This window comes from Oryctolagus cuniculus, chromosome 5 (genome assembly GCF_051225735.1).
Source record: "Oryctolagus cuniculus isolate XC-2025 breed Fujian yellow rabbit chromosome 5, ASM5122573v1, whole genome shotgun sequence".
Classification (NCBI taxonomy): domain Eukaryota; kingdom Metazoa; phylum Chordata; class Mammalia; order Lagomorpha; family Leporidae; genus Oryctolagus; species Oryctolagus cuniculus.
The window spans coordinates 3,298,767-3,310,837 of NC_142871.1; the positions used below are offsets into that span (position 1 = coordinate 3,298,767).

General features: G+C 39.9%; 1 protein-coding gene across 11 annotated transcripts in view; it reads left to right on the forward strand.

Moving 5' to 3' along the window:
• The window catches only part of PDE10A (phosphodiesterase 10A), a 645,525-nt gene that overhangs the window by 570,074 nt on the left and 63,380 nt on the right, over window positions 1-12,071 (forward strand). For 7 of the 11 annotated variants that reach the window (XM_089332463.1, XM_089332462.1, XM_089332461.1 and 4 more), the window contains one exon: window positions 11,225-11,397. In XM_089332463.1, coding sequence (XP_089188589.1) covers window positions 11,225-11,397 — 173 coding nt within the window. The remainder of the gene's footprint in view (window positions 1-11,224; window positions 11,398-12,071) is intronic. The other 4 variants (XM_070073294.2, XM_051855147.3, XM_070073291.2 and 1 more) reach the window with 1 other exon arrangement.

The following is a 12,071-nucleotide window of genomic DNA, read 5'->3' on the forward strand; positions in this document are numbered from 1 at the left end:
TAGCGCCGGCAGAATCTTTTCTTTGTGTTTCACTGTGATGAGTTTGATTACAATGTGTCGTAGTGAGGATCTCTATATTTTCTTGATTTTATTCGTTGTTAATTTCCACCTTCATTACATTGTGGTTAGGAAAGATGCATGATATGATTTTAGTTTTTGTAATTTATTGAATCTTGTTTAATGCCCTAGTAAGTGGTCTATCCTAGAGAACGTTACATGCACTATTGAAAAGAATGTGTATGTTTGAGCTGTGGGAGTGAATGTTCTGTTTATATCTACTAAATCTATTTGATCCATAGTGTAGATAAGTTCTGTTGTTTGTTTCTTTTTTAAAAAAATATTTATTTAAAAGTCAGAGTTAGAGAGAAGGAAAGACACAGAGAGAGACAGAGAGATCTTCCATCAGCTGGTTTACTCCCCAGATGGCTGTAATAGCTGATGCTGGGCCAGGCTGAGCCAGGAGCCAGGAAATTTCATCCAGGTCTCCCACGTGGGTGCAGGGGCCCAGGCACCTGGGACATCTTCCACTGTTTTTCCCAGGCCATTATCAGGGAGCTGGACCAGAAGTGGAGCAGCAGAGACAAGAACTTGTGCCATATGGAATGCCTGTGTCACAGGTGGCTGCTTTACCCACTACAGCACAGTGCCTGCCCCTTCTTTGTTGTTTTTTTGTCTGTTTGATTTGTACTTTGATGCAAGTGGGTTATTGAAGTCCCCATTTTTATTATATTAGAGGTAATGTCTTCCTTTAGAACCATTAACATTCATTTCATGAAATAAGTGTACTAGTGTTTGTTGCATATACATTTACTATAGTCATTATCTTTTTGTTGAATTTCTCCCTTGATCAACACATAATGACAGGCTTAATTCACTACTAATCATAATCAACAGGTAAAAAGTAGGGGGGCCGGCTCTGTGGCCCACTTGGTTAATCTTCCACCTGTGGTGCCGGCATTCCATTTGGCCGCTGGGTTCTAGTCCCAGTTGCTCCTCTTCCAATCCAGGTCTCTGCTGTGGCCCTGGAGGGTGGTGGAGAATGGCCCAGGTGCTTGGGCCCCTGCACCCGCATGGGAGACCAGGAGGAAGCACCTGGCTTCTGGCTTTGGATCGGTGCAGTGCTGGCCATCGCAGCCATTTGGGGGGTGAACCAACGGAATGAAGACCTTTGTCTTTGTCTCTCTCGCTCACTGTTTGAAACTCTACCTGTCAAATAAATTTTAAAAAAAAGTAGGATGACCACAGTTCCACAGGAGTATAAATAAGGGCTACAAATGACAGTTGTATCCTCAGATGACCAATTCATTCCTGAACATTTTTGATATTCTATATTAATTGCCACATATCAGAGAAAATATATGATATTTGTCTTTTTGAGACTGGCTCTTTTCACTAAGCATGATGGTTTATTTTTATGTATTTTAAAGTCAGAGACAGAAATAGAGAGACTGATTTTCCATTCACTAGTTCATTCCCAAAATGGCTAGAGTGGTTAAGGCTGGGCCAGGGAGAAACCAAGAGTCCAGAACTGCCTCCCATTCTCCCAGGGAATGATCAGAAAGGGAAGTGGGACTGAATCCCAGGCCCTCCAAGATGGAATGTGGATTTACAAAGGGCAGCTGGGTGCATTAAGCCACATAACCTGCCCCTGTGGCCTTTTTGTAGAAGGATACAGTAGGTCTCAGTAGTCCAGTTAGTTGACACCTGTTAGAGTCTGTTTGAAACACATGATGGCCTGATCTCACCAATAGAAATTTTAACATTGTTCCTTTGTGTTTTTGAACATGTGTTTCTGTTACCTACAAGTGTTTATTCTAATATATTTTATACTTCAAATATAATTTAGTTACCTTAAGATAATATTCTAAAAATACTTAAGTATTGAAATTAATTTTGTATTGTAATGGTGTATATATATACATATATTATAATTAGTATATTTGAGAGGTCTTCAAAAATTAATGTAAAATGTATATTATGAAAACAAAAATATTTTGCATCAGAATAAACAAATCACAATTCATTTTTACAAGCTTTTTAAAGTCCCCTCAATGTCATCAAAGCAACATAACTATTGTAAGATTTTCATAAATAATTATCAAAAATTTTTTAGAATATTATTGAAATTATTGCTAAAATGGTAGCTTAAAACAACAGTAGTTAACATGCTTCTTCCTTAATTTTACTTGTTTCTTAGGTTGAAACTAGGGTTTAGCTTAGTTATATACCCTTTTGTAGTAATTTTGTACAAATGCAAAATTGTGAAAATAGTATAAAAGATTCTTATACCTTTATCTCTGTTCCCCCAACGTTAATACACACACCATTTTGCTTGGATATATTCTCTCTCTTTCATTCTCTCTCTCTCTCTTTCTCCATCCCCCCAATGATTACTCGCTCTCAGTCTCTCTTTTTCCTACATAGATACTATTATGGTCTGCTTAAAAATATGTTTCAAATATAATGTCTCATAAGCCATAAATGCTTTATTTTATATTTTCTAGAAACAAGGGCCTTATATTTTCACCAAGTAATTCATATTAACGTACCAGTTTGCCAGGGCTGCTATAATAGATAGCACAGACTTGGGAGCTTACGTGACAGAAGGTTATTCTCATGCAGTTCTGGGGGCTGGAAGTTCATCATCAGGGTGCCTGCAGGGTTGTTTTGCCCTGAGGTCTCCTAGGCTTACACACAGGCACCTCATTGCTGTATCCTAATTTGGCTTTCCTGTGTCTGTGTGCGTTCCTGCCTGTCTGCGTCGTGATTTCTTGCTATAAGGATGCTGTTTGTACTGGATTGGCAGAATTTCATCTTACTTTCATTATCTCTCTCTCTCTCTTTTTTTTTTTTTTTTTTTTTTTTTGACAGAGTGGACAGTGAGAGAGAGAGACAGAGAGAAAGGTCTTCCTTTGCCGTTGGTTCACCCTCCAATGGCCGCCACGGTCGGCGCGCTGCGGCCGGCGCACCGCGCTGATCCGATGGCAGGAGCCAGGTGCTTCTCCTGGTCTCCCATGGGGTGCAGGGCCCAAGCACTTGGGCCATCCTCCACTGCACTCCCTGGCCACAGCAGAGGGCTGGCCTGGAAGAGGGGCAACCGGGACAGAATCCGGCGCCCCGACCAGGACTAGAACCCGGTGTGCCGGCCCTGCAGGTGGAGGATTAGCCTAGTGAGCTGCCGCGCCAGCCCACTTTCATTATCTCTTTAGAGGCCCTGTCTCAAAATCCAGTTGCCTTCCAAGGTATTGGGGGTTAAGACTTCAGCATCACAAATTTTGGAAATGTGTAACTCAGCTTGTCACAGATGCCACACTTACTGTTACCTAATCTGCCGACCCCTTGAGTCACCTTTCATCGGGGACCATTTTTATCCTTTGTCTCTCCTGATCTGGGTATTATTGAGGAATATAGACTGACTCTTTTGTGGAATATTTCTTAACTTTGGTTTGTTTGGTGTTTCTTCATGACAGTGTTCAGGTTATGATTGTGACATGCATGTCACAGAATGATGTGTCCTCGGTGTGTCCCCTGAGCAGCACTTGTCCCACAGTGGATTAGGTCCATTACCCACTTAGGGTAATATCTGCAGGACTCTCATAGAAACCTTTCCTACTTCTTGTCTATTTCTTCAGAAGAGAATGGACACAACCTCCCGCCCTTCTTCCTCTTCCCTCTTCTAGTCCCATTCTTATTTTTTACAAAGATATATTTTCAGTTACTTTATACACACAAGATTAACCCTATATTAAGTAAGGAGTTCAACAAGTAGTATGAAGAATAAAACTCTGTTCTTCAACAGTCAAGAAAAGGGCTGTTCAAAATCATCACATGTCACAGTGTCAATTCCACTTCTACAGTTTACCTTTTAGGTACTCTATTAGTACCACAGATCAGGGAGAACATATGGTATTTTTCTTTTTGAAACTGGCTTATTTCACTAAGAAAAATAGTTCCAGTTACATCCATTTTGTTGCAAATAACAAGATTTCATTTGTTTTTACCACTGTGTAGTATTCCATGGTGTACATATACCATAATTTCTTTATCCAGTCAGCAGTTGATGGACATGTGGGTTGATTCCGTACTCTTAGCTATTGTGAATAGAGCTACAATACACATGGGAACAAAGATAACTTCATATGCTGATTTCATTACCTTTGGGTAAATTCCCAGGACTGGGATGGCTAGGACACATGGTAGGTAGGTCTATGTTCAGATTTCTTAGGTATCTCCGTACTGTCTTCCACAGAGACTGTTCCAATTTACATTCCCATCAGCAGTGGATTAGGGTACGTTTTCCCCTCATCCTCACAGGCATTTGTTGTTTGTTGATTTCTGTATGAAAGACATCCTAACTACAATGAGGTGAATCCACATTGTGGTTTTGATTTGCATTTCCCTGATGGCTGGTGATCCTGAGCATTTTTTCACGTGTCTGTTGGCCATTTGGATTCCTCTTTTGAAAAATGCCTGTTACATCCTTGTCCATTTCTTTACTGGATTGTTTGTTTTGTTGTTGTTGAGCTCTTTATAGATTCTGTATATTAACCCTTTATCAGTTGTGTAGTTTGTAAATATTTTCTCCCATTCTGTTGGAAGCTTCTTCACTTTGCTGAGTATTTCTTTGGCAGTCCAATCACTTCTCAGTTTGATGTAATCTCATTTGTCAATTTTGCCTTTTATTGCCTGTGCCTCTGGGGTATTTACCAAGAAGTCTTTACCTATGCCAATATATTGTAGAGTTTCCTCAATTTTCTATGATAATTTCATGGTAGTGGGTCATAGATTTAGGTCTTTGATTCATTTTGAGTTGATTTTTCTGTAAGGTGTTATGTGGGGGTCTTGCTTCATACTTCTGCATGCAGAGATCCAGTGTTCCCAGCACCTATTGATATCTCATTTATTTGGTGCCTTTCTAATTTCTGATGTAGGCACCAATTGGTATAAAATTCCCTCAACATTGCTTTTGCTGTGTCCTGTAAGTTTTGATACATTGCACTGTCTTCATTTGCTTCCAGAAATTTTTATTTCTCTCTTGATTTCTTCTGTGACCCACTGTTCATTCAGGAGCATATTGTTCAGTTTCCATGTGTTTGCACGTGTTCTAGAGATCCCTGAGTTATTGATTTCCAGCTTTATTCCATTGTAGTCAGAGAAGATGAATGGCATGATTTCAGTTTTTTTCTTTTTAACTTGTTGAGACTTGCTTTATGGCCTGTCATGGGACTCATAGATTATTTACAGCTGCTTCTTCCCCCCAAAAAGATAAATATTCAAAATTTGCCTACCTTTTCTGATGACAGATAGCAGTCAATATTTTGTTATTTAGAGATATTTTCAAAGAAACAACATTTAATTTGAACTCGCAATATGCAAGTCACATTAGCACTAAATGAGAAAATAATTGCTTTTCTGAAGATATTCATGCAGTGAAGAGAGCATTTTGAAAGCAGATGTTGGTAAGATTTTCAATGTCATGTGACTTTTTGCTGAAATTGATGTGTCATATATTCAAATTTATCACCACATCTATACCCTTAAAAAGAGTGACAGCCAAACATTTTTGAGTTCTTCTATTTTTTGCTTTAATATTTGAGATTTATTTTAGTTTCTGTTCATTGACACAAAACTAATTGAGATGGCATTTACAAAAGCTCAGTTAAATATGTACCCAAAATAACCACAGTAAGCTTTAAAAAATAAAATTAACTGATTATAGTTGTTACAAAAGGCTAAAACTATAAAACAATGCAAATAGTAGCAGGCTACTAATTGGTAAAAAAAAAAGAGGGGAAACCATTTCAATAATCAATCATTTCTGTAACACATAGTAGTCTTAGGAATCAGAGGAGCCAATACCAGAGAGTGGGTGCTGGCTTTGTTGGTGGCTTGGAATACTATCCAGCTCCGACCCAAACTTTCACAGAAAGTTGTATATTTGTATTTAATTGGGAAATCCACGTATGACTGTGGACTGAGTTGAGAGTCCTTCTTGACTCTGGATGTTAAACTAAATTTTGGTAAATTATATGTGTCTAGAGATCTAGCCATTTTTTTCTAGATTTTCCAATGTGTTGGCATATAGCTGATTGTAATAATATGTTAGGATTCTTTGTACCTCCGTGGTATTAGCTGTGACATCTCCTTTTTCAGCTCTGATTTTAGTAATTTCAGTCTTTTTTTATTTAGTTGAGCTAATGGTTTATCAATTTTGATTTTTTTTTTTCACAAAACTAGCTCTTCATTTCACTGAACTTTAGTTTTTGATTTTTATTTTGTTAATCTCTTCTCTAATTTTTATTATTTCTTTCCTTATTATTATTTTGAATTTGGTTTATTCTTGCTTTTTGAGATGCATTGCTAGATTATTTGATATCCTTCCACTTTTTGAATGTAGGGATTTATCACTGTAAACTTTCCTCTCATCACTGCTTTTGCTGTATCCCATTAGTTTTTTTAGCTCTTCCAGATGGACTGGCCTTTGACTCAGAGGCCAAAATGGACCTTTAAGTAATGCTTCTTAGTTAAGTTCCTCTATTAACATCCATGACAGAAGCATAGATTTCTCCTAAGAGAATCACACTTCATTAAAAGTCTTTGGTAGGAGAGGATGCCCACAGATGTCTGCACAGGAGTTCCTCTTGTGGCTCCCTGTGCTTCCCACACACCACCCCTAACCCAAACCCCTTGTTGAGATACCTCAGGTGGCTCACCCACATCCCCACAATCTCTAGGAAAACACGTTTAAATGCTGTTTGTCTTCATGGGAGCTGTCTCCTTCACTGCCATTTCTAAAGACAAATTCCTCTGTACTCTTTCTACCTAAGAAATGGTATTGCTGAAAAGGTTAAGCTACACATTCTCCATGGCAATACTCATATGTCCACCAGCTGCCAACCCTCCTAGTTCCTGAAAAGAAGATTCCTTTCTGTTCTCTTTAAGAGCAAATCCCAACATACACAAGGCCATAGCAGCCAGTGGCCAGAAGGAGCTGTGTTAAGCCTTCATTCAAGTTGCATCCAGATATCGAAAGAAAGCAAGTCCTCTGCAAAAAGTAAGAGAATCCTAAGACTGTCCCTGTGCGAGGCACATGTGGAAGAGTACGGGAGCTGTTCCTTAAGAGCTTAGTTTTGGGGGAGACCAGAGGAACATGAGATATAGTTGCCCTGTTTTGCTGAAGCTCTAAAATGAGTTGGTGGCATTATCAGGAGCTATATGAACGAATGGAAAGACTCATGGGCTGGGGCATTTAGCAAAGCACACAGGAAAGCTTGGGTTGCCACACCCCCCAGAACAGGTGTACTTGGGAAAGACAAGAGGAGGAGAAGGGAGAAAACCCAACAAGAAATAAGCAGGAGAAGCTGGGACGTGAAGGACACAGCAAGAATAAAGGTAGAGAGGCATAACTGGGTGCCTGACAAGAGAGCTGAGGCTGGACAGGGGGCAGAGAGAGGGAGGAAGGCGTGGATCTGCAGGGTCCTGGACACCAACGAGTCTGTAATTTGATTCTCTGGGCCATGAGACGTACAGACAGAAGCTTCAAAGCAGGGCAAGTATTCTGGAAAGAACAATCTTTCTGAGATTGGTTTTCTTTCCAACGTGATGGACAAGGAGGATAAAGAACAGATCCATTTCTGGGAGATAATCAGAGGGCCCTCTGATTAGTCAGACCTCAAGAAAGTGGAATCCTGTTCTGCATGGTCAATCGTATGCAGTATTGTCAAGGAGAAGACTAAGCCATCGCAATCTGTAATCTGATCATCAGTAACATTTGGCAAAACGCAGCAGAAAGGGATCAGAGTGAGATTGTAGAAGTCCCAAAGAGAATAACTGGCAAGATAACAGAGGCAACACTTACTAGACAAGTTGAATGGTGGAATCAGCAACAGGAGAGATGAGATCAGGGGGAACGTGGGTGTGCATTGAGAAAAAAGTGCAGGTGGACAGCAGCAGCCAACACTAGAGGAGACGGGCAATGGTAGGGAAGTGGGAAGCACAAGCCGGGAACAAACTAACTGTGGTCTTAGGGATGCTAGGGGAGCCTGCCAGCAGATCCCTCGGGTCAGAGGGAAGTGTTGAGATGGGCACACAAGCGCAGAGAATGATGCTAAGAATTAAGAATTCTTCCCCCATCTCTGTGAAGTGTGCTACCTGCCACGTGCACTTTTAAGTGAGGTGAAAAACATGACAGTTGAGTTGGCCTCTCCTTCAGACTCACTTCTTCAGCAGCACAGAATTCATATTATCCTCACCTCCCACATGCTTATTAGTTCCCGGAGATCAACTCAGACACAGCTCTCACCTGAGTCTGCAAGAAAGTGCAGGTGTTTAAAGTGTAGAACCTGATACACATGCACACCCGGAACCCAGCACAGTGAGGAAGAGTGTGTCCAGCACCTGCAGAAGTCTCTGTGGACTCCTGTGGGATCCCTCCCTTGTGACTGCCTGTCTTCAGGCAACCACACTGATCTGCCTTCTGTCACTGTAACTTACTTGGCTGTTGCTTGTACAGAATTATTTCCTGTAAAGATAATCCAATTGCCATTCTTTTTGTCTGACTCCTTTTATTCAGCATAATTATATTGAGATTCATCACTCATGTTGTGTCTATAAATAGTTGGTTCTTTTTTATTACTGAAATGTTATTCCATTGTGTGGATACCACACAATCATTTATGTACCTGTTGATGGGCATTTGAGTGATTTCCAGCTTTTGACTGCCACCGTGAAGCTGTGGTGGGCAGTTAGCTTGTGCACAAGTCTGTGCGTGGGCAGAGACGGTCATCTACGTTGGGTAAGCACCTGCGTGGACACTGCAGGTCTGATGGTGGGGATGTGCTCAAGTGTTTAACAAACTGCCAAACTTCTCTCCAAAGTACTCTGCCTTTTATATTCCCAAAATCACCCTCTCCATTCTGGGGCCCTCACGTTTGCCTCCTTCACATCATCCTTGTTGAAGTGTCTTCGTTGATCTTTTGCCTCTTATTTGTGGTTAGTTGTATGATGATTGAGGTTTCTGGCTCTTGTGTGTATATATATCCTAAATGCAAGTCCTTTATCAAACGTATTTCAGTTGTGGATCCTAGTCTTTGGCTTATCTCTTCATTCTCTTAGTAGCTTATTTCTAAGAACAAAAGAAATTCATTTGATATATTTTTCCTTTTTTTAAATCTTGCTCTCAGCATTGTGTTGAGTAAATATTTGCCCAACCTAAGGTCACAAAGTATTTCTCCTTCGTTTTCTTCTGGAAATATTATAGTTTTAGGTTTTATGTTAAGGTCTATATCAATTGTGAGTAAATACTAAGATATGATACGAGGTCAGGAACATTTATTGATTTATTCTTTTGTATTTGGATATTTAATTATCCTACCACAATTTGTTAAATAGATGATCCTTTTTCTACTGTTTTGCCTTTATACTCTTGTCAAAAATCAAGCAACCTCATGTGAGAGGTCTGTTTATACTCTGTGTTTTGCTCCTTTGATCTATTTTGTCTCTTGCTGCCAGAATGACACTATTTTACTCTATAGTAAGTGCTGGATTCAGACAGAGTAATTCCTCTACCTCCATCCCTCATTTTTAGAGTTGTTTTGGCTGTTCTAGCCCCTTTGCATGCATTTCTGTATAAATTTTCGAATCTGTTTAGATAAGTTACAAGGATGGTTCTGAAATGTCTAACTGTGATTGTAAATTTGTTTCTTTATTTTACTTGAAGTTCTCTGATTGCTGCTTGTTTGAAATTTTCTTATTAGTTTCCTCATATTTATGATAAGTTTTCTCAGTGATCCAAAGACTGCTATAATTTCAAATGACCTTCTTTGTCTGTATTAATTGTTTTTGCTCTGAAATATACCTTGTCTGCTATTAAGAATTCCAGTACCTAGTTTATGTCCTTTTACCTTATTTGTGTCTTTATATTTAAAGTAGAATGCTTTCTTATTTTTTAAAAATTTTATTTATGAGGCTAGCATTACGGTGCCACAGGTTAACTTGAGATGCTGGCATCCCATATGAATACTGTTCAAGTCCCAGCTGCTCCCACTTCCAATCCAGTTCCCTGCTGATGTGCCTGGGACAGCAATGGAAGGTGGTCTGAGTTCCTGGCCCTGGAACCCATGTGGGAGACTTGTGGAGGTCCAAGCTCCTGGCTTCATCTTGGCCCTACCCTGGCAGGCGTGGTCCTTTGAGAGTGAACCAGCAGGCAAAATCTCTGACTCTCCCTTTCTCTCTGGGACTCTGCTTTTCAAAAAATAAGTAAATCTTTTTAAAAAAGTTTATTTTCATGAGAGAGAGGGAGGGAGGGAGAGAAGGAGAGAGAGAGAGAGAAGGATAGGAGGGGGGAGAGAGAGAGAGAGATGCATCTCCCACATCTTCCATCCACTCTGGTTCATTCTCCAGATATGCACACAGCCAGGCCTGTTTTTAAAGTTACTTAATTCTGAAACGCGTATCGTTTTACCATGTTATCTCTGGGTGGTGACATTACTTTGTATTTCTCTTCTTTCCAGTGGTCTGCACACATTCCCAAAGTTTTAATAAAAATGCTAAAGTAAAAACATGTCTTTTATTATCAAAAAGTAAAATGTGTGTGACTAATATTAAAGAATATAAGACTTAAGTGCTTCTATGTCTGCTAAAACAAACAAACAAAAACACTTTTAATAATCATTCTTCACCTGCATGTCCAAGTAAACTTTCTTGGGAAGAATTCACCATTTCCTTCACCGCACAGCGAGTCTTGATTTAACTGTTTATTTTTTCTGTCTTTGAAGTACTGGATTTTGGGTTTTGCCAGTACCAGATTAATGCTTTCAGGTGTGTAACACAGATTTGTATATTTTAGTCAAATACACATTCGTATGTTTCATCATCCCATTAAACTCAGATATGTGTGCAGGTGTACTTTTGCAAATAACTAAACCAGTGTGACAGATAAACCTGTTCTGGAGCCAGTGGAATAGGTCCCTGTTTACACTCGTGAATCAGTTAAAAGATGCAATTAACTGGAAAAGGGGTAACTTATAGGGGATTTAAAAAAAGTACCCTGTAAGGTGACACAACACTGAAAACAGTTACGATGGGTGTCTTGCTTCTGTCTTCAAAGTCATCTGTGTACGTACCCTCTGTGAACACACACGTGGAAACCTTTGTTTCAGTGACAGAACCACGTCAGGCATTCTCTCAGCTTGCTTCCCGCTCACGTGCTCTCTCCCCTTGCCAGATGTACCACAGGATCCGTCACTCGGAGTGCATTTACCGGGTCACCATGGAGAAGCTGTCCTACCACAGCATCTGCACAGCAGAGGAGTGGCAAGGCCTCATGCGCTTCACCCTGCCCTCGCGGCTCTGCAAGGAGGTTGAGCTGTGGGTATCGCCTTGGCCGCCTTGGAACAGGTTTCTAACCTGGGTGAACTTGAAGTGACGCAGGTTCTAGGTGCACAGACGCCGTGCCTGTGCTGTATGTGTGGTTTCATGTGTTGCCATTTCCCTTCTGAAGGGATTACCTCAAAGAGCAGAATCTGAACTCCACTGTGAAATGAATTGACCTAAATGTGGGCATTTCTTACTAGTCCATTGCATGTTCTACACTGTGAAATGTTAAATACTGAAAAATGGCATTGAATATCAGATGTCTTTAAGTTCTCATTTCTGTTTAGATTTAAACTTTGCAATAAAATTGAAGAATCTAGAAATTAGTACAACTTTCACACCTTGTTTTCCAGTATTATGCTGTATGTTTAAGTCAGTACTGGTAGGACGTGTGATAATTTGTGTGTCCATTCTCAGCATACACAAACACCTTTCACTAAATAGGAAATCTGCAGAAGTGACCCAAAGCTGATGGATGCCTTAGAATTCAAAATATAGTGTCAGGATACTTTGAAAAATTTGTGGAAATGGAATTGAAAGAAAAGTTTATTTCAGTGCAAAAAAATTGAAATGAATGCATAGGAGGGGGCTTCAAAAAGTTTATGGAAAATGTGCATATCATAACACTCCATGGATTTAAAAATATTTTCCCAAAGAAATAAACTTACCTTTTAATTCCATTTCTAAACAAGCTTTTG